Source organism: Ascidiella aspersa, chromosome 1 (genome assembly GCF_963924565.1).
Source record: "Ascidiella aspersa chromosome 1, kaAscAspe10.2, whole genome shotgun sequence".
Lineage (NCBI taxonomy): Eukaryota > Metazoa > Chordata > Ascidiacea > Phlebobranchia > Ascidiidae > Ascidiella > Ascidiella aspersa.
Window position 1 is genome coordinate 11,748,838 of NC_139447.1, and position 19,260 is coordinate 11,768,097.

The 19,260-nt window shown below is 36.2% G+C and overlaps 2 protein-coding genes across 3 annotated transcripts in view; one reads left to right on the plus strand and one right to left on the minus strand.

Annotated features, from left to right (window-relative positions):
• The window catches only part of LOC146167522 (myb-binding protein 1A-like protein), a 30,330-nt gene extending 25,174 nt beyond the window's left edge, over positions 1-5,156 (minus strand). The window contains exons 1-5 of the mRNA XM_083385954.1: positions 4,987-5,156; positions 4,140-4,346; positions 900-1,091; positions 543-738; positions 242-477 (exon numbers count right to left, since the gene is read on the minus strand). Coding sequence (XP_083242080.1) covers positions 242-477; positions 543-738; positions 900-1,091; positions 4,140-4,346; positions 4,987-5,109 — 954 coding nt within the window. The 5' untranslated portion in view covers positions 5,110-5,156. The remainder of the gene's footprint in view (positions 1-241; positions 478-542; positions 739-899; positions 1,092-4,139; positions 4,347-4,986) is intronic.
• Positions 5,157-6,121: 965 nt separating this feature from the next.
• On the plus strand, positions 6,122-19,260 carry LOC146167524 (pecanex-like protein 4). 2 transcript variants are annotated; one of them, XM_083381715.1, is made up of 17 exons: positions 6,122-6,524; positions 6,653-6,816; positions 6,953-7,243; positions 7,849-8,019; positions 8,199-8,369; positions 8,775-9,077; positions 9,405-9,567; positions 10,035-10,261; positions 10,992-11,161; positions 11,708-11,883; positions 12,229-12,377; positions 12,728-12,816; positions 13,066-13,569; positions 14,901-15,137; positions 15,741-15,879; positions 16,605-16,803; positions 17,490-19,260. In XM_083381715.1, exons 1-17 carry the CDS (start codon positions 6,258-6,260, stop codon positions 17,787-17,789), a joined length of 3,720 nt encoding a protein of 1,239 aa, XP_083237841.1. In that variant the 5' UTR covers positions 6,122-6,257; the 3' UTR covers positions 17,790-19,260. The 2 variants fall into 2 exon arrangements, with proteins under 2 accessions (XP_083237841.1, XP_083237850.1); XM_083381724.1 differs by having other exon boundaries at positions 10,998-11,161.

Below are 19,260 nucleotides of genomic sequence, written 5' to 3' on the forward strand. Positions count from 1 at the left end.
AAAAACATTGTTTAAAAATTAATGTAAGTTTATAATAAAAAGTGTGATTTTACTTAAAAAAATGTATACACATATATATATACATTTCATAATTAAACATATTGAAAACATAATTATATATATACATATATATAAATATTGAAAAAAAAATTTAATAATATGATTACTAATTTTATATTAGTATTTCAAGTTCTACATTACACAATTTGTTTATCTTTTTTGGAGAAATATTAGTACTTACATTATCTTGGCTTAAATGGGGTAACAGAAAAACGGCAAGTTTAATTGCCAGACATTTTCGTTCAGGTGATGAATTAATTAGTGTTGGCTGCAGAAACTCATGCCAAAACTTTGCTAAGGACTCATGGCCTTGAGTGGCTATCTGCAACATGATGTCAAGGGCAAATGTGTTAACTTCAGGCTGGCAAGGAGTGGTTTCAGCAATAATTCTGGCCAACTGTTTAAAACAGTGCGTTCCTGTAAAAGCAGATTTATTACATATTGGAATGGGTCAAAGTTTGTCAAAGCTTAAAATCACTGACCTATGATTTCACTCTTCTTTGATTTCTTGGGTATCCAGTTGTTTGTTTTGAGAAAAGTCTTGCCACATGCTTCAGGATGATGCTTTGAACAAACCAACAGCAAATGTAACATGTCTGGAGTGCAGCTATCCCATCCATCCTCAAAGAAAGATGACAGTGATGGCCACATTGCATCTTGAAAAGTTGCAGACTTTACCTTGAGGAGATAAAAAAACATTGCTTATTTTCTTAGCCTATAGAGTAGAAGATTTCTAGCAATTTTTTTCTTTTAAAAAAGTTTTGAAGCAATGCATTGTTTTAGTGGGTTTTACTAATTGATAAAGTAACACCTAAAATTAATTAAATTTAAATATATACCTTTTTGGTCAATTCACAAAGTCCTTGAATAGCCAAGCTGTGAACAAAAACCTTAGCTTTGGCAAGACTAAGGAACTCTTTTGTAACATGATTTATAAGTCGACCACTATGACTCTCCGCTTCAAATAACCTGTTGCTTTCTATAAGTGTCAGCAAGCAAAACGCCCTTCCGAACAACATTTCTCTGTCCTCCTAAAAAGCAATATAAAAATTGTAAATTCCTACTAATTTTAGGGGGTAGGGTAATTCCATGTCAAAGCAACCAGAAAAAACGAAAATTTTAACCACTACACCTTGGATTTCTTTTATATTTGCCACACTTGTGGAGTTTTTCAGCCAGATCATTAAAAACTTTATTTTGTCAAAATTGGTTGAGGGGTAAAAAAGTTATGTTATTTTAAAATTTGGGGTAATTTGTGCTCGGTCAACCATGAAATTCATTGATTTTCAGCTATGTCAACTTCAACATCTTGTATCTTTGTGATGGATTGAAGTTTGTGTTTGAAATAAAGTTTATTTAAAAGATAATAATTTAAGGTCCTATTGCTTAGATTTTTATGACATTTAAGGCTGAAGGTCAGAGGTCATGCAGAGGTTGAATATTTGTCTTTTTTGAAATCAGTGAAGCGGAACCCAATTTAAACGCGGAATATCTCAAAAGCGTTGACTTAAATTTTTGTGTTAAGGTGTCTATGGAGAGCTTATTCCAAGTACTTTCATTTAAACCAGGTTTCATTGCTCCTTTCAAGGGATACCACTGTCATATGAGCTGTGTAACATGACCGTCTAAAAAATAGCATTTTGGTTCGAATTACAAATTTATTTCAATACAAAGTCTGAATTACATTATTTTTTCAACTACTAAACTGTGACATTTGTTTTCAAATAAATTTATTTTCACAATATATATTTTATTCTTAAAATGTTTATGGAAGTATACTCCAAATACTTTTTTAAAACATGGGTGGATAAAGTGCATTATATCATGTTTTTTTTATTACAAATTTTTTTTTTATTACAAATGGAAATTTCTGTAGTTTTGTGAATTGTTTATCTAAAATTGTCAAAAAAGTACTCATCCAGTTATTAAAAATCCAGCTAATGAAGAGTTTAGTGCTCGCAGTTACACACTAATGAGGATTCTGACTGCCATAGATTAACTATGGTAAAAGAATGTGGGTATATTCTATTTGCTGAACTACCTATAAAAGATAAATCGTTGCTATTAATAAGAGCCTTATTATAAGAAAAATTTGAAGGATAAAATTTGCTTGTATCACCCTGCTTTATTCTTAAACACAAGATACAACTCCTTTAATGTAGACAGTATTAACCTCTTCTGTTCATATACTTTAGTTGCAACACTAACTTTGTCGCTAATTCCTGGCATTATACGTGTGTTGTCATTGACACAGATTCAGCACAGCTTCTTTCTATGTTTCCTGCTGGCAATGGTTTTCTCTTTTGGTGTACATTTTTTTTGGACTTTCGTAAATTTTAAAAAATTCTTTGCTGTACGCATCATATTTTCTGGCACTCCAAAAAATTCTGAAACTTTTTTTTCTAGACCAAGAGTCTGGAGAAAAGGTTAGAAGTTGAACTTTTGCTGAGTAGGATTCTTCTGTAACCAGTTTGGTTTGAATTTTATCCATTAGTTTGTCAAAATCTTTGGCTTTTTGCATATTTACAATAATTTTGCCTTCTCTTCTCTATTAGTAGTTTCCAAGTGTGGAAGAGCAGTTGAAAACCTCTTCTTCAAATCTTGATAAATAGAGCCCAATTTCCTTTTTCTATATACAATCTTGCTGGATGATGGTAGGCTATGAAGTTTTAATGGGATTGACTAATCACATGTAGGCTTGTGTTAAGCTGACTTGTGGAAAGATATAAATCGCTGTTGTCACTAGTGTTAGAGGCAGCTACACTAACATTCGTATCAATTGACGATTCCGATGAAATGCTTTCATTTTCACTACAAATTAATTTTAGTTTTGTTTTGCAATTACTAGAATTTTTTGTCCAGGGATAAGCTTAAAATTATTTTGCTTAGTTTTTTGTGAAAAATCAAGTTGTATTTTTTGTAATTTAGCCATAATATTTGTTTTATGTGATTTAAATGGATTGCAGCAGACTTTTTGAGGCAGATCATATTTATTTAGGAAAAAGCATGGTGATACAAGCAAATTTTCTTTTTGCAATAAGTTTGCTCTTATTAATAACAACAATTTAGATAGTTTAGCAAATAGAATAGGCCGATATTCTTTTACCATAGTTAGTTTATGGCAGTCAGAATCCACATTAGTGTGTAAACCAACACTACAAGCACTAAACTCTTCATTAACTGGGTTTTCAATAACTTGATGAGTACTTTTTCGATAATTTTAGATAAACAATTCACAAAACTACAGAATTTATCAACTTGTAATGAATCTGAAATAAAAAAATATGATACAATGGACTTTATCTACCCATGTTTTAAAAAAGTATTTGGAGGAGTATATTCTTCATAAACATTTTAAAAACAAAAAATATGTTGAGAAATTAATTTATTTAAAAAACAAATGTCACAGTTTAGTAGTTGAAAAAATAATGTAATTCAGACTTTGTATTGAAATAAATTTGTAATTCGAACCAAAATGCTATTTTTTAGACGGTCATGTTACACAGCTCATATGACAGTGGTATCCCTTGAAAGGAGCAATGAAACCTGGTTTAAATGAAAGTACTTGGAATAAGCTCTCCATAGACACCTTACACAAAAAAATTTAAGTCAACGCTTTTGAGATATTTCGCTTCTAAATTGGGTTCCGCTTCACTGATTTTTAAAATACACATTAGTTTGACCTGCACTTGACCTCTGACCTTAGAGCTGAAACAACAAAACAATGTAACAAATCTAACATTAGGTTATTATCTTTTAAATAAACTTAATTTTAAAGTAAAACTCCAATCCATTAAAAAGTTATGCTAGATTGAACTTTGCATGAGTAAAAATCAATGAGTTTCACGGTTCAGCGAGCACAAAATGCCCAATATTTCAAAACAGCATAACTTTTTAACCCCTCAAAAAATTTTGGTAAAATAAAGTTTATTGTAATCAGGATGGAAAACTCTACACATGTACAAAATTTGAGCAATTTTGAAAACATATGGGTTAAATAGGTTGGTTGCTTTGACATGGAATTACCCGGTAGTAGAACATAATCCTTTCTATCATATAAAAAAAATTAACAGCCTTACACTTTTTGTATTGCCCAGCTGAAGTTTTTCTGTCATTAGTTCCAAAATGTGATTGGCATTGACTAGCTTTGAAGTTGTTTGACTGAGTAAAGCGGACAGAGCAGTGGAGAAGCCAACTCTGGCAAACTTTCTGTTGGATCCCAACCCACCAACCAGACGGCCAATCGTATACTTGAAATCTGGACATAATTCTTCAGGATCTTCTGCCTATTATCAAAACGTGTTGTATTAGATTTAGATAAAGACAATGTGTAAACCTATAAATGAGCCCGTCTGGAAATTAATGGATGTGACCGGGTGCAACTAAGGTCAAAAGTGCAGCCCACAACTATAAATCATGTGAAAATCAGGTGCATATTTAATATTTGGGGTGCAGGAGTAGTCTGTTGAAAAAAATGCAGGTCCACTTGTCTTACTTTTCAGAGTAGTAAATGGGAATCTTTAAACAATTAAATGAAAAAATTACATCATTTAAGGTAAAAAACACTTCACATTGAACTATTTGTTTTTTTATGATGAAATTTTCCTCTCTTTCAGTGATAAAAATATGAATATACTAATCATAAATGTTTGAATCATGTCTAATTCTGAAATTACATTTACACTGGAATGTATAACTAACAAAAAAGTGTAAAAATAAACAATAAAAGGCGCTGGGCTAGAATCCTACTACAGCTTTGAAACAATTATTATTAAAGCAACACACAGTATTTGGGTTGGATGGGTCAAGTATTATTATTTATTAATATTGCTTAACCTACTTTAATCCGCACGCTAACCCAAATGATGTTCGTTGTGGTAAATTTTTAGACCAGCTCCCAATAAAATTCACAAATAATTCATCTACCTTTTTCTGTTGTTTCAACAACCGATTGATCAGCAATTGGGTTGCATTAATTCGCTTTGTTTCATCGTTATCTGCCAGGTCCCAGAAAACTTGCAACAACTGATTGTCTCTCTCAACAGTCATGTTTAAGCGATTTTATGTCGCTATATCATGAATAAAGAAATATTATAAAAAAGCTTACCCCTAGTAAACAATTGCAACGCACATGTTTTACTATCCAGTGGTGAATTCTCACCAATACGTTGCTATTTTCGACGCCATTTTGTGCTAATAATAACTTTAAATTTTTTTAATATTTCAGTTCGTTGCGATTTTATTAAAACTTTTATAATTATTAGAGATCATCAGTATGCATTATTCGTCCAATTAATTCATTCAATAACTAATTTTATCACAAACAAATACGTTTTATTTTTAATCGAAGTGAAATTAAAAACTGCAGCAACATACACAAACAAAACAACAACATAGTATAGAATTTTAAAGATGTCCGTTATGCTCAACGTCACCTTAGCTAATAATGTATTTCCATACAAATTATCAAATTCAATTATAAATTTAACAATTTCAATGCGGCATGATTTTGTTCAATTTTTTGTGTTAGTTTAGCGATACAAAATATAGAGTTTTAAACAAAAAAAACGCACTTTTAAGAAGTACCCTACAAAAAGTCTTTTGTAAATGTGTACATATGAAGTTCTTTACGCTAACCAGTTTGAGTTCTCAGATACTACTGAGTAAATCTCAGATACTACTGAGTAAATCTCCTTTCACCCGAAAGTGATAAATTTGTATTTTTTACTTTTTAAATTACCTGGATTGTTTTGTGTGCCGCTAAACCATGTAATTTTCCCAAATGAATTATTTGTATTACAAATATAGATATGCAGCTTAGCATGTATATTTGCACTATCCCTAGGGTAATTGATAACATTACACTATTTACTGACCACCTTGTCTTGCGGTTAGATTGTAAGGTTATAATTGTATGATTTTGTACAAGTCTACTGCAAGTTTGTTTTTATTTTTTTCCACAGGCCCAAAAAGTTAAGAATCACTGTTTTATGCATTACTAACTCATAGTCACACTTAGCAGACTGAATAATTTTGTAATATAATTTATTTTACAGGAAAATTTTAGCTAGCTTGATTCAATCGCTGTTGCCAACTTCAGAAATATGATCATTCATCAACATGTGTAGCTGCAATCATACACTTCAAGCAAATACGCCCTTACAATAGTCCAACCACCAATTAACTTTAGTTTAAGCATGTCCTCTGTCAAAGTTCCACTCCTGAACCACTATAAAAAAGAATTTGTCCTCAGAAGATTTCCACAGACATTTCTTGGTGGTATAAATTTACGACTTGGCTACGATGCCCCATTTTACGTCAAACTTTCTCAACTTTTACTATGGATAGTGCCAATGCTAATAGGTGGAATATTCACACTTGCAATAAGCATTGGTGGAATGAATATTGTGGCTGGAAGCATTATAGCTGGATGTATTTATTGTTTTTTTATTCTATTTTTACAGGTAAGTAACAACATGAGTAATGATTCTTGCATTGGACAAATGACAGCTGGTAGCAAGTGTCTCTTGCTGTGTTTTTTTATTTCTGTATATCTTTTGCAATATGTGTTTTATATTGTCCAATATTTTAGCTTGCACACTACATTTCAACTTGGAGAAATGATAAAACTTCAATGGACGAGTCAGTAGTGTCATCAAGTTTAAACCTTAAGCAACTTCTGGCCCAAGAGGATGAGATTATTTTTGATTCATTTTGTTCAACAGAAACATTTAACTTTGTTGTCCCACCTAAGAGGTATTTATTACATGAAGTTGTTTACATATATTTTCACTTTAAACTCAAAATAAATAACGTTACACAATTTTATTATTAAAGCTACACAAATATTGTTGTTTTAAACTATAATTCAAGAAAACAACTTTTGTTTTAGATTACTGGCAAATGTTTTTCTACATTCTATGTTGAGTGGAATATTGTGTGGTTTTGGCGTTTGGTACAGTCTCCCAGAAGTGTACACTGCTCTTTATGGCTCCAATGTTGCAGCAACTGTAGTTTTGTTTATCTTTTCGTGGCTGGCCATTTGCATAGCATCATTTCCTCTCGCTGCAGGAGGGGTACCACCTGAAGTTTCCACATTCCATTTTGTAGATCAGTTTGAATTTGCCTCGCTTACAAGGCCATTGCACATTTTCATTTTCTATTCCTTCCACATCGTGCAAGTGTAAGTTGATGTTGTTGTTATAACTATTATTGGATTATATATATCTTAAGTATATATCATTATTGGCCTTAAGGGGATATTTTCATTCAAAACTGTTTAGATGTTTATTTTTAGAAGTTATGAGTACACAGCAGTAAATTACAAGTATCCCTAAAATCTTTCAAAAAATTCAAGTTGTTTTGTTTAGTAAATATGTATACCTGTGTAAACTGTAGCATTTAGCCTACTTTTACGTCACTATACACGTGACCAATGTCCACTGACATGTGACCGCCGCGCCTAGCGAATTGCTTTTCCGCATTTGACAATTTATTCTATTTTATACGTCTTACTGATTAGCGGCTTGAATCACCGCTCTGTTTATCGCTGTATTTCTGAGATTTGTGAATATACTCTAAGAGCAACGATCTACTGAGTGGATTGTCTTTGCTTAGAGTACAAGAAGTTAAGGACAGGTATTCTAGCGGCCTGCTCCTTTGGAGTCGGATTAAGAACTTGTAAGAGACTTAGGCAGCCGTCGGCCCTCGTCTACAGGGTCAGCAGCCTTCTTATAGCTTCCTACGAACTCTCTACGCTTCAAAACATATTTTTAATTTTATTTTTAGATTTGATTCTTCATTTCAAACAGTCAATCAAGTACTACACATTTTGTTTGTTTTTCTGCCACTTCTTTGGGTTTCTGGCATTCTTCCACCCATTGACTCCATGTTGAGCTGGATTGTTGAGCAACTCCTCATATTTGCACTTGGAGGAAGCCCAGTCGCATCCGACCTCAGGTAGGTGTTAAAATGGAGTAGGTCTTCAATTGGAAGCAAAGCCAAAGCTTTGACTTATTTTAAATTTGGATTACAAAACCTTTAAATAGTTATGTGTTGTGCCCTACTAGCCATTTGAACATAAGACATTAAGACAATTTTATACCCAAACAAAACATTTCATTTATCTTTTGTTGCAGATTGTTTGTTTCCTTTGTGCTGTCAGGTGCAATATTCACCGGGGCTTGTTTTCTTTCAACTATCCAAGCTCTCATCCTTTATTCTGCAGCTTTTGGTTTTGTCTTAAGCACAGATACGACTAGCCTCTTAATTGATCTGGTGAAACGAGCAACTGCACTTTGCAAAAAAAGGTCAATAACTATATGGTGTATCAGTACGTAAGGTGACTTTGGCTGCAAATGTCTAACTTTTTTTTTTATAAAAACCCACTAAAGGTCCTAATACCATTTGTTTTCAATCATAGTTTATTGTTTGATATTTTAAATTTTGGGTGGCAAAAGTTTAGATACCTGATTAAGGTGATGCAAAAACCAACCGCTCTACTGGTCTCAGAATAACCTAGTGAAAAATAAATTAAATTTTAAACAGGGGATTATGTGCTTTCACTATAGGTGGTAACTAAATAACAAGTTACCCTGTAAAACAATTGCTATTCAGTTTAATACATTACATCTGGCACGAAAGTCATAATGTTATTTAAACCTAATCGGGTCTTTCCATGTTTGTAACACTGACGTTGCCTTTATTTGATCTAGCACACCCGTTACTGACGTGGCATACGAGTCAACGCGAGATAGGAAAGAGCCCTTCGTCTCTATTCTGGCCTTTGGCTGGCACGCGGGAGTTTTCCTTCTCAACATCGTACTTGCTGCATTGGCCGTCAACTACCGAGCCCTGTTCACCGCCCAAGCTAAACTCGGCCTTCAGATTGTCTTTATCTCCTTGTATGCGTTCGCACGGCTTCTTGCCGATGCGCAAAAGGTTTACGTGTTCTTTCGTCTGTTCCGGAACCTGCTCTATCCGCCCAGTTACTCGCGCCAGATCAACTTCAACAAAAGGTGATACAGATGGCCTAAGATTGCTTTTAGCACCCTCGATTTAAAAATAAAAGTCCGTAAATGATACTTTAAATTCTGACCTTAAACTATCTGAAGACAGCATGCATTCAAACGAATAAAATAAAAATTGATAACAAATTAAATAACAGTCCTAAAATGCAGGCAATCAACATTTGCATTGCCTAAAAGGTTCTCGTTTTTTTTTATGATATTCGACGGGTCTTATATTCGACGTGAATACGACAACCCGAATGATTAAAATTGATCTTCGCTTAAGCCTTAAGGCATTTCGAACTACAAAACATTTACGTTTTCTCTATTTTGCAGAAAAAACGTTCTCAATATATTTGGCTACGTTTACTTCGGCGTAATCTCGGTGGTGGCTCCCATGCTGATGGTGTGCTACCTTTCCGCGTTTCTTCTACCTGACACCTCAACCACTTTGCCGTCCGTGCTTTTGGCGCTGGGCGCCACTCATGCTTTCCGGACGGTAAGCTATAAAGTAAACCGCTGGAAAACGATGGTGAATCAAAATGGTTTGTTAATCGATAGGGCCGTTGTAATTTACCTTTATTTTATTATATGACATGGACGATTCCTAAGTGTTATATAAATTTTGGAATTGAATCACATAATTTTGGTTACTATTTTGTTTATTATACAAATGGAACATTGCGCAAAAAGTGTTTTGCTAGTAATGCGCCTAGAAATGTGTTTTGTTTTATTGACGAAAAGGAGTTACTAAATATTTTAAGTGCTTTTGTTTTGCCATATATCAGAGAGGGTGTCTCTCATGGTACAACAAGAAGTAATGCAAAACACCTGTATGTGCTGCAAATGACCAATTCTCCTATTTTGGTTAATACAAAGTTCTTTCGATTAGACAAACATCAATTTTTGCCCCGAAGTTACGATCGGGGTCACCAACGTATAACAGCAGCCCACCACATTTTGTAGACCTGGCAACGATCCGAAGGGGCACTCGCCAACTTGGTCATAGTGAGTGTGCTCGACCTGATCTCGACCAACACCTCGGCTTCGCTGGGCTGGTTCGACAGTCTGGGCTTAGGACCGAGTTTGCTGCTCGTCGACGTGGCGCTCGACCGACTGGTTCGCCTCCTCGACAACCTGTGGTTTGCTCTCGCCCTTCTCGTCACGTCGTGGACCGACAAAAAGCAGAGACGGTGAGGAAAACGTTATACAGTTACACTCTAATGCGCCGCATATAAGAGTGAAATGCTGACAATTCGTTTTGCTAGCTTTCATCTAATATTTAATTTTCAATGAAAGGTACTTTTTCGAACCCATGTTTATTGTTCCTAATATTAGAATTGTCATTTATGTGAATAAACTTGATTTCATCAAATGTAATTTTAACTCGCACTTTAAATTTAAACTTTTCACAAATACGGTAAATCTAACATTGTTTTATATCTGTATAACCATTAAAGCTTGGTTTCAATTTTAATTTAGTTTTTAATATGTGGAATTTTTTGGTTATTCGATTATCCCGAAGACTGTTTTAAACTCTTTCGTAGATGTTTGTGCACATTATTTTTTTTATAAAAATTATTCGATCCAGAAAGAAATGTTATTCAAAACCTTATATGACTTTTCCTATAGTTTCTATACCTAAACCTGGAACTTCGACATGACACGGTTTAAGACCGTACTTCGAAAATTGTTAATGCCGACAAATAAATTGTCGAGAAAAAAATCTTGTCATACACAGACTTCCATGGAATGCAAGTATTTAACATCACGTGAGCAATATTAATAAAAAGGCTATCTTCCCAATGTTTTGTCACCTTTATTCTGCTCAGCAGACACATTCAATAGAGATCAATTACACACATTGCATATAATAAAGCAACGCAATGTTGTGTCAACATCGCATTCCTTGTGTTGTCGCAGGGGCAGAAGCAGCGTTCTATTGCTGGCGCTGAACGTCGTATTTTTCCCTGTTGTCATCTTAGCAGCAGCTACGTCATCAGCGCTCGCGGCCCCACTGCTGCCTCTGTTCACCCTTCCCCTCTTCTATGTCGCATTCCCGCGTCCGTCCAGGTTCTGGCCCTTATCGCCAGGTAAGTGCTACACTGGGCTTGAATAGAACAACCCTAGTATAGTTATTCATCCTAATTTTAACGTAATTATTAAAGCTAAACATACTCGGACTTAACATAACGCTTAAAGCTTGTGCATTTCACCCATAAAACTTATAAAACGAACAATAGGCAGACGATACAGACAAACCTGGTGGTGCACACTTCAATAAACAAATTTACAATATAAAATATCTTACCCAATAGAATAGAGGCTCACCTCCGAACAATTCATATTAAAAAGCAGTCAACAAAGATTATACAAACAATCTTACTTGAGTTGGCATCGTAAGTAGTGATTATGTTATTATATTCTTTTCGAACCCGTGCAATCAATCTTTGACCCAACAAATGACGTTTTCGTGTCATCGACCCTCAGATGTAGCCGCATACCCCCGAAATCAAAGTACCGCCTTCAACATACAGCAATTTCTCAATATTTCACTTTTTAACTATTAAATAGGTCTTTAATGCAGAAAGTTCCTGTTTAAAACCTTAGTTAACTTGTTTAATCGTCAACCACTGCAGGTTCAGCTTCCGCCAACGTGTGCGCCGACACCGCGCTTTACCGCCAGATGTCGCAAGACGTCACGCATGAACTGTCCCGCGGCCTGTACAGAGGCGGGCTGGTCACGCTTGGTAGAACAGGGAGTGACGTTTCGCTCTACTTGGCTCGATCGCAAGACAAAACCTTCTGGGTCCAGGTATACGCTTGCAGCTCGTGAAACGCTTGATTTTACTACATTTTTCATTCTTAACATAGCTACTCGAAATGTTTGAATAATTGGGTACATGGTAATGGCCATTGCAGACAATTTTATTCAAAAGCTTTGGTGTTTGCAAACTATAATAATTATTTAAAATATTAATAAAGCGAATATTTTTAATCTCTTGGCAACATTTTCTGGATTCATTCGGTGACATTTTCGACTTTTTACTTTAATTTCCAACATAGTCTCACACGTTTGATATGGGCGTTGTTTGCAAAGTTACTTGAGCTGATTAAAAAAAAATTGTTTTTCATCAGTGGTTTAACTTATAACTTCCAGCAACTAGAGAGTGGCTACGGGTACGCGAGCTACTCTGTGAAAGGACTCGAGCTCCAAGAGACCTCGTGCCACGCATTGGAGGCCACCAGACTTGACGACCAATGTGAGGCCGCCTTTGAGATGCAAGATCAGCAGACCTGTAGGCCAAAGTAAATAAGCATAGTTAAGACCAAATATTGTTAAAGAAGGCCGTAGAACTATACGTTTAAGTAATGTTGTGCTATTTTTCCTTAGCCCGGTATAGAAAGTTGGAACCATTTTTTCCGGTTAATACTGTCTTCGCTCGCTTCTATCGGAATTTTGTGTAAAGTTTCTTATTAAAAAAAACAAAAACTGGTGGAAAAATTACAAGTTTGCTGCTTAGTGTGAGGCAGTACACTAAGTTGAAATGAATATATCAAAATTATTAGAAACATAGTCGGTGAATTTTGTTTTGTTTTACTGTAAACACCAAGTGAATAATACCTGGCCCTAACGGCATCTTTGTATTTTATTTAAGATTAAACCCGTACCCGATGTTCTCGGTGGTAACCCAACTCGACACGGTGTTCGTTCAAGGCTACTCGGACGCCAAAACTTCGTTATCAGGTGAGCATTTTAGCTTGTGTTTTCAACTATCGAAAAACAAAATTCAAAGTCGACGTAATATCACAATATTACGTAGTTTTCGTCAACGGTTTGATGATCCAAAGCGCTTTGGGTTACATCATCTAATTTTTATAATATATAGGTAAATGAAAAAGATCGATATTTCCTTTTTGTCTGTGTGTATATCTCCACCCCTCACACCCCCGCACACTCACACACACATAAACAATTTAATCAATATTCTCGCAGGTGTCATCGACCAACCGCAGGCGCAACGTCAGTTGCAGAAGGACTTTGTCAAGTGCATGGTCTGGATGCTGGTGCACCACGAATGCGCCAATCGACAGTCTAGGAGCCTCCTGCCCATCATCGCTCCTACGCCACCCAGCGACGACCGGCGCTCGGCAAGTAATGCGCAAGGTGGCGCCGAAGTGCACGGCCTCAAGCTACAAGAAGCGGATTCCTCGCGGCCGCGCAGCCGCAAAAGATCAGGAAAGAGAAATATCGTTCGGAAGAAGAGCGAGCCGTCACTAGGGAGCCTCGCCTCAATTCTAGCCAGTGACGAAGATGTGGAGAAGAAGAGGTCCTCCAGTGGGAAGAGGAGTCTTCAGTCCGCCGTGAAGATCCCCGGTTACGTGAGCGACGAGGATGAAGAGGATTGGGAGATGGAGAGCGCCTTCTCCGACTCCGGCTTCGGACTTCCGGCCGTGGATGTCGAGGATAAAAAGAAGCAGCGTGCAAGCGGAAAACCGAGTAAGTCGAAGTTCACGTGACTTTAAAGCGAAAACACGTCATCATAATGTTTAAAAATGTTAAGTTTGGGGCAACGTAGGCTAGCCGCCCACCGAGTAATAGCATAAGCTTTTTATAAGCAAAAAATTAGTTAACATTTTTTGTATTGGGCATTATTTCTATTCCTTATTTTAAAGCAAATTTATAGGCAACTATAAGTTATCTTATAGTGTTTTAAATCTTAGTAATCAAGATGATGATGTTAAACTGTGATCAACGTAGGTTAACCGCCCTCCGAATGATAATAGAAGCCCTTTATAAGCAAATAATTAGTTATCATTCTTTGTACTATAGGAATATTTTCTATACGTATGTTAAAACAAAATTTGTGTTATTCTGAAAATGTTATGGTTGGACACTACCTCATAACCGTTGCTGTGGTAAATCAAACAAAGATAAATGAAATGGGCTTCATAACAATTAAACATATAATTCCCAACGGTTGAGAAACTGGGATAAATGAAGCCTTCAGTGCAACACTTGGTCGATGACCTAAAGTGTGTTCTGTATGGAAAGTCTTGCGTATGTATCTCTTTGCAGTCTAAATCTTTCTAAAGCCCTATTTTTTGCACACACATGGTAATCCTATACAACACCACCTAAATTTAGTCTAAAAGGGTTTGGATAACTAAGCAATGGAGCCCAAATGGACACGTACTGTATATAGTCCTTATGATGTATTACTGACGAACAATTACAGTATATTTATAATAATATCCTGGCTACCTTTGGAAAAGCTATTACCGAAATCTATTGGCATAATTGTGATATTAGTGCAAGCAATAAATATTTAACCCGCGCTGAGGTTCGAGTTCACCACTCTGGTAACGCAAAGGCCGTAAGGATTTAGAATTTACCAATTCACAATAACTTCGTTTTAAGGTTAATCAAACCGGCACCCTTTGTAATAGTTCGAGTATTTTTTTTTTTTTGTTACACTTAATAAAATGACGGACGAGATATAACGAACTGCGCACATAAAAGTAAGCAAACGTAGGTTAGTTTTATTTGAAACGAGCGTAGTTTCGTTTCAATTGTTGAATTATAGATATCACAATGCAGTTTTTGCCAAGGAGTTGTATTTGGAGAAAGGCCCGCTCTCAATTTTTTTGTTGCTTTTGTGGTGGAACCAAACTGCTTAATTTTATTGTAGAGCCTTTGATGTGTCACGCTTTTGAAATTGTTCTGTACATTCATTAACTAAACATATACTTTAATTTTCGAACTGTCATCGATATGATCCCATTTGGGTGGTAAGGCAGCAATAATTATAGTTCGAGTATTTATTTCAGGCTCTGCGCGTAAATCCGCTTCCGCCACCCAGCGGCTCGACTTTCACGATATTTCGATGGCCGAGCGCGACCTTCGACCTTTCCACGAGCTCTTCGACAGCTCCTGGCACTGCCACGTCACGGCCGTGGTTGAGCAGGACACGGGCGAAGTGATGTCATCGGGCGCCGAGGACGACCGGCTCCTCCACGAGTGCCGCAAGGTGGTGCTCGCGTGCCACTTGATCGTCAATGTACAAGGTGTGCTTTCCTCCTAGGAAATTTTCGTGCTGTGGGTATGTTTGTTTTGATGAACAGGCTGAGCTGACAAAGACCTGGATGAACCATTTTTGAATGTCTATAAAAATCTTCCAAAACACACTATTACACGTTTAGGGCGCATAGTAGCTATTCAAAAATGTAGCATATTTTTTGTTGTATTCCGGTATGTATATGGGCTACGTTGTCCAGGTTTGTTTGAAATCTTGATAGATAGCATGCAAAAAACTGGGCAATTGGTCTCGTGGCACTGCGTTTTCCAATTTTTTGACAAGCGTAAATACGGCGGCACATAAGTGTAGATGGGTCAAGTATTGTTATATTTAATATTGTTAATAATGCTTGACCCAGCCAAACCCAAACGCTAACCCGCACTCTAACCCAAATAATGTGCGTTGCGGTATGCGGTATTTGTGTAGACCGTTTTTTTGCGTTGGTTTCAAGGTACCAAATCGATGGAGCGTCAAAAACTAGGCAATTGGTCTCTTGGTAGGTCTACAGCGCATTCCAAGATTTTGGCAATCGTAAATATGGCGGCTCATGAACTTTATCTTTATGTTCATTGCATTTCTGTTTTTGGTTTAGGCGTCCCTGGTAGAGACCCGACGCGCCTTGGTCCAGGTCACGTAGTAAAGGTGTTCTCTGGTGACATCCCGTGGTCGCCGGATCTGGAGTGGCTTCAAAAACACCCCAAGCTTCACAAAATGGTGCTAAAGGCTTACAGGTATACATAACTTGTTATTGTTAGTACCTTTTTGGCAATTACTTGAATAACCCTTCAAGTTCGCAAAATTTACTTTGTTATCAGGCATACATTAGTTAAAAATGTTTGACAGCTGTTTTCGGTGATACAAATAACTCAAGTCTGTATTGAATAAAGAGGCGCAGTGCATTTCACGGTATTTTGTGTGACCGAAAGATCTCAAAATTCGCGACATACATTATAATACTTGCTTTATTGCTTGTATGCGTATTTGGAAAACAAACATGTTATTTTCCAAACTAATAAATTTTAAATTTTAAGGCAAACTAGTGTGCCACGGCACACAGTTTGAGAATCACCACAGTAAATAATAAGTGGTTAGTCTTTGTGGGCTGATCGTTGCGATATCGTAACATATCGTAGCGGTCACCAGCGCTAAACCTTAAACCCTGAGAAGACGTATAATTTCCCAATTATTCTTCGTGATACTTTCCCATTTTTATTGATCACTATGAAGAGTTCAAACTGTTGTGATGAAAAAATAAATACAAGTTTGACGCACAACAAATATCCCAAACAACAAAAAATACGTTTATCGTCATCAAAATAATGTAATTAAGAGTAGGCAGTTAACTATTATTAAGCTTTGTAACTTTAACCCTAAACCCGCCCTCTATTCAAAACTTGTTTTTACTGCTAATTGGAATGATAAAGCAACTAACTGTAAAAAATTTACAATTCTATAGGTACGCGGTAAAATTCATGTACGACCGGGCCGCCATGGGGCTGAGCGATGACGTGGACGACGATATTGATGACGTCACCGGTTCGTTGCGTGAGTACGACACTGATTGGATGATTGACCTGGAGACGTCGCGCGATTGGACCGACGCGGCAGAACAAGGAAAAGTTTCTCTCTTCACAATCAGCTTTGACGCGGACAAGGTAGCCTAGTATGGTATTGTAATATAAAGGATATGGCATATTTGCCTAACAAATTGGGCATGTCAAAAAATACAGTCTGTGACCACTAGCTATGACAAACACAAACCGATGCTCTATTTGATCGATTCGAAGTATAAATTGAATTCGAGGTCGGTTTATTGGTTAATTTACTTCGTAAGTTAGTTAATTTGTTAACGTAAATAGTTGATTTATTAATACGATTAGTTATTTATTAATATGATTGGCGTTTCCTATTTGTGTATTGATTTTGGTTGATTTGTTGTTGGTTTATTGATAATAATTATCTGAATGTTATTTTGGTGCACGATCAATAATTTGATTAGTTAGTTAATAAACAAAACAAAAAAACATTTTAGGAATCAAAATTGGAGTTATGGCGTTATCCGTGAAATGTATTGAGTTCGATTAGATATAAAGTTAATTATAATATTATTTAATTGTTTAAATTAATTTCTCGGTTAGCTGCTTTGTTATATTAGTAAATGAAAAGGTTATTGAGTCAACTTTTAATATAATTGATGAATTAGAGGTTTAATTAAATAAGTTAATTAATCGATGTTCGGTTGGTTGTTGGTTGGTTAATAGTTGAACAATTGGTTTGAAATGATCAGGCGTTTAATTGAATAGTTTAGTGAAGGAATCAAAACGTACATTTCTCCCAACAGAACGAGTATTCGGCTCGCACCCTCATCCGGCGCCCGGTCGAGGTCCACGTGGCGGCGCTGTCCCCGGCCGCGGTCCGGGCCTTTTGGGCCAACCAGGCCGCCGAGCTCCTCTACGCCACCAACGACGACGAGGAACGCTACAGCATCCAAGCGCACCAGTCCCTGCTCAGAAACCTTACCACCCAGGCGGCCGACTCACCCCTGGGCTACCCCGTATACTCCTCCACACCGATTTTGGAACGGACTCTGCCGCTGACTTCTATCAAAGCCGACTGGTGGCTCTGGCACCCGACAGATTAATAAATTGTCCCGACAGATTATTAAACAACGATTCACTTTGTTTCTTCAAGAATTGCTCGCGCTATACGCCTGTTCTTTGGTGGTCCTTGTTTGCATGTTGCCGGTATGCATTGCGTGAGCCTTGCTGGTGGAAAAACGTGGCACCAAGTAACTTAATTCAACCTTTACCATTTTAAACTTGTTAAGCAAACGTCTGTACGTTTTTATACCCTTCGTATGTGAACAATTTTAAGCAGTCCTTAACACTTTTCCACACTGTTTTTTATATGAAAAATAAGTTTTCCTTTCTAAGTTCTCGTAAACAAGCCACAAAGGTACAACCCGAACAGTGAACTCACACCATCAGTGTTCGTCTCCGGGTGTAACTTTTGTACAACCAAGTCGCTTTCCAAATCGCTGTCCGTCTGCTTTTTTATAACGACGACCGATTTTTAAACATTAGCGTCCGTCTTCAGCCCATTATTTGAAAACTGTTTTATAGAAAATGCTTACAGCGTAGGAAAAAAACAAATACCCAAGTCTATTTCACTTTGATAAGTTAATGCCCATTGTCTTCACCCACTCCGTAAATTTATTAATCTATTGCATTTTACACTATGTTCAAAGACGCTTTTAACTTAAAATACTACTTTTCTTTTATGCTTTCTGCTTGTTACCTTTTCACTTTTATACCTTATATAACATAGAGTGTTGCTCTCTTTTTCTATTTCATACGGTTTTTGCCAAATTCTGTTGGTTGGTGTTTATACTGCCTTGTATTAAATATGCCCAAAGTTTACCAGTAAAACAATATCTTTCTTTCGTGAAAGTTTACTGGTCATCCACAATCAAATATACCTTTTAAACAACTTTCAAAAACTCCATCAATAAAAATAATGCCTAGGTCCATCAAGCTGATTATACAATGTATGGTTATTGTATTTATTGTAACCATTAAATTCTTACTAAAGCTAAGCAAGCCGACTTGACTTTTCTTTTCAATGTTTTATTTGTATTTCAAGGGTAGCTTTTTCATCTGCATGACCGGCCATATTTTCTATTATTGCCTCAAAAATCGATTACTTGAAATTGAATTCCCCTGACTCTAGCTAGCCTTGTTTTTGTACTATTGTAAACGAGCGGTGCCCAAGTTTTTCAGTCAAAAGTTCCTCATAGATTCCGCTTTTAAAATCTTTAGGTTCAGATAAATATATTTTACTTATACTTTTGGCAAGACCCGCAAAATTAATCGGCCTTTTATCAGTTAAAAGTTGATCCGACATGTGTTGTTACTTGGCATTGGTTTTTCACGCTTATAAACAAATTCAGTTTATTATTCCCTAATTGGAAAGTCCATTGATTGCTGAACCTCTTTTCACTGTGCCCTTGTGAGCTTTTAAATAATACTATTATGTTTTATGCAAAACATTTATCTGTTTTTTATGCTGTTTCCAGATTTATGATGTACAAAAACGTAAACAAATATGATCGT

Coding starts and splice junctions, on each gene's coding strand:
- LOC146167524 (XM_083381715.1), top strand. CDS start 6,258: ATGTCCTCTGTCAAAGTTCCACTCCTGAACCACTATAAAAAAGAATTT. Junction 6,525..6,652: donor TTTTTATTCTATTTTTACAG/GTAAGTAACAAC, acceptor CCAATATTTTAG/CTTGCACACTACATTTCAAC. Junction 9,078..9,404: donor CAGATCAACTTCAACAAAAG/GTGATACAGATG, acceptor TCTATTTTGCAG/AAAAAACGTTCTCAATATAT.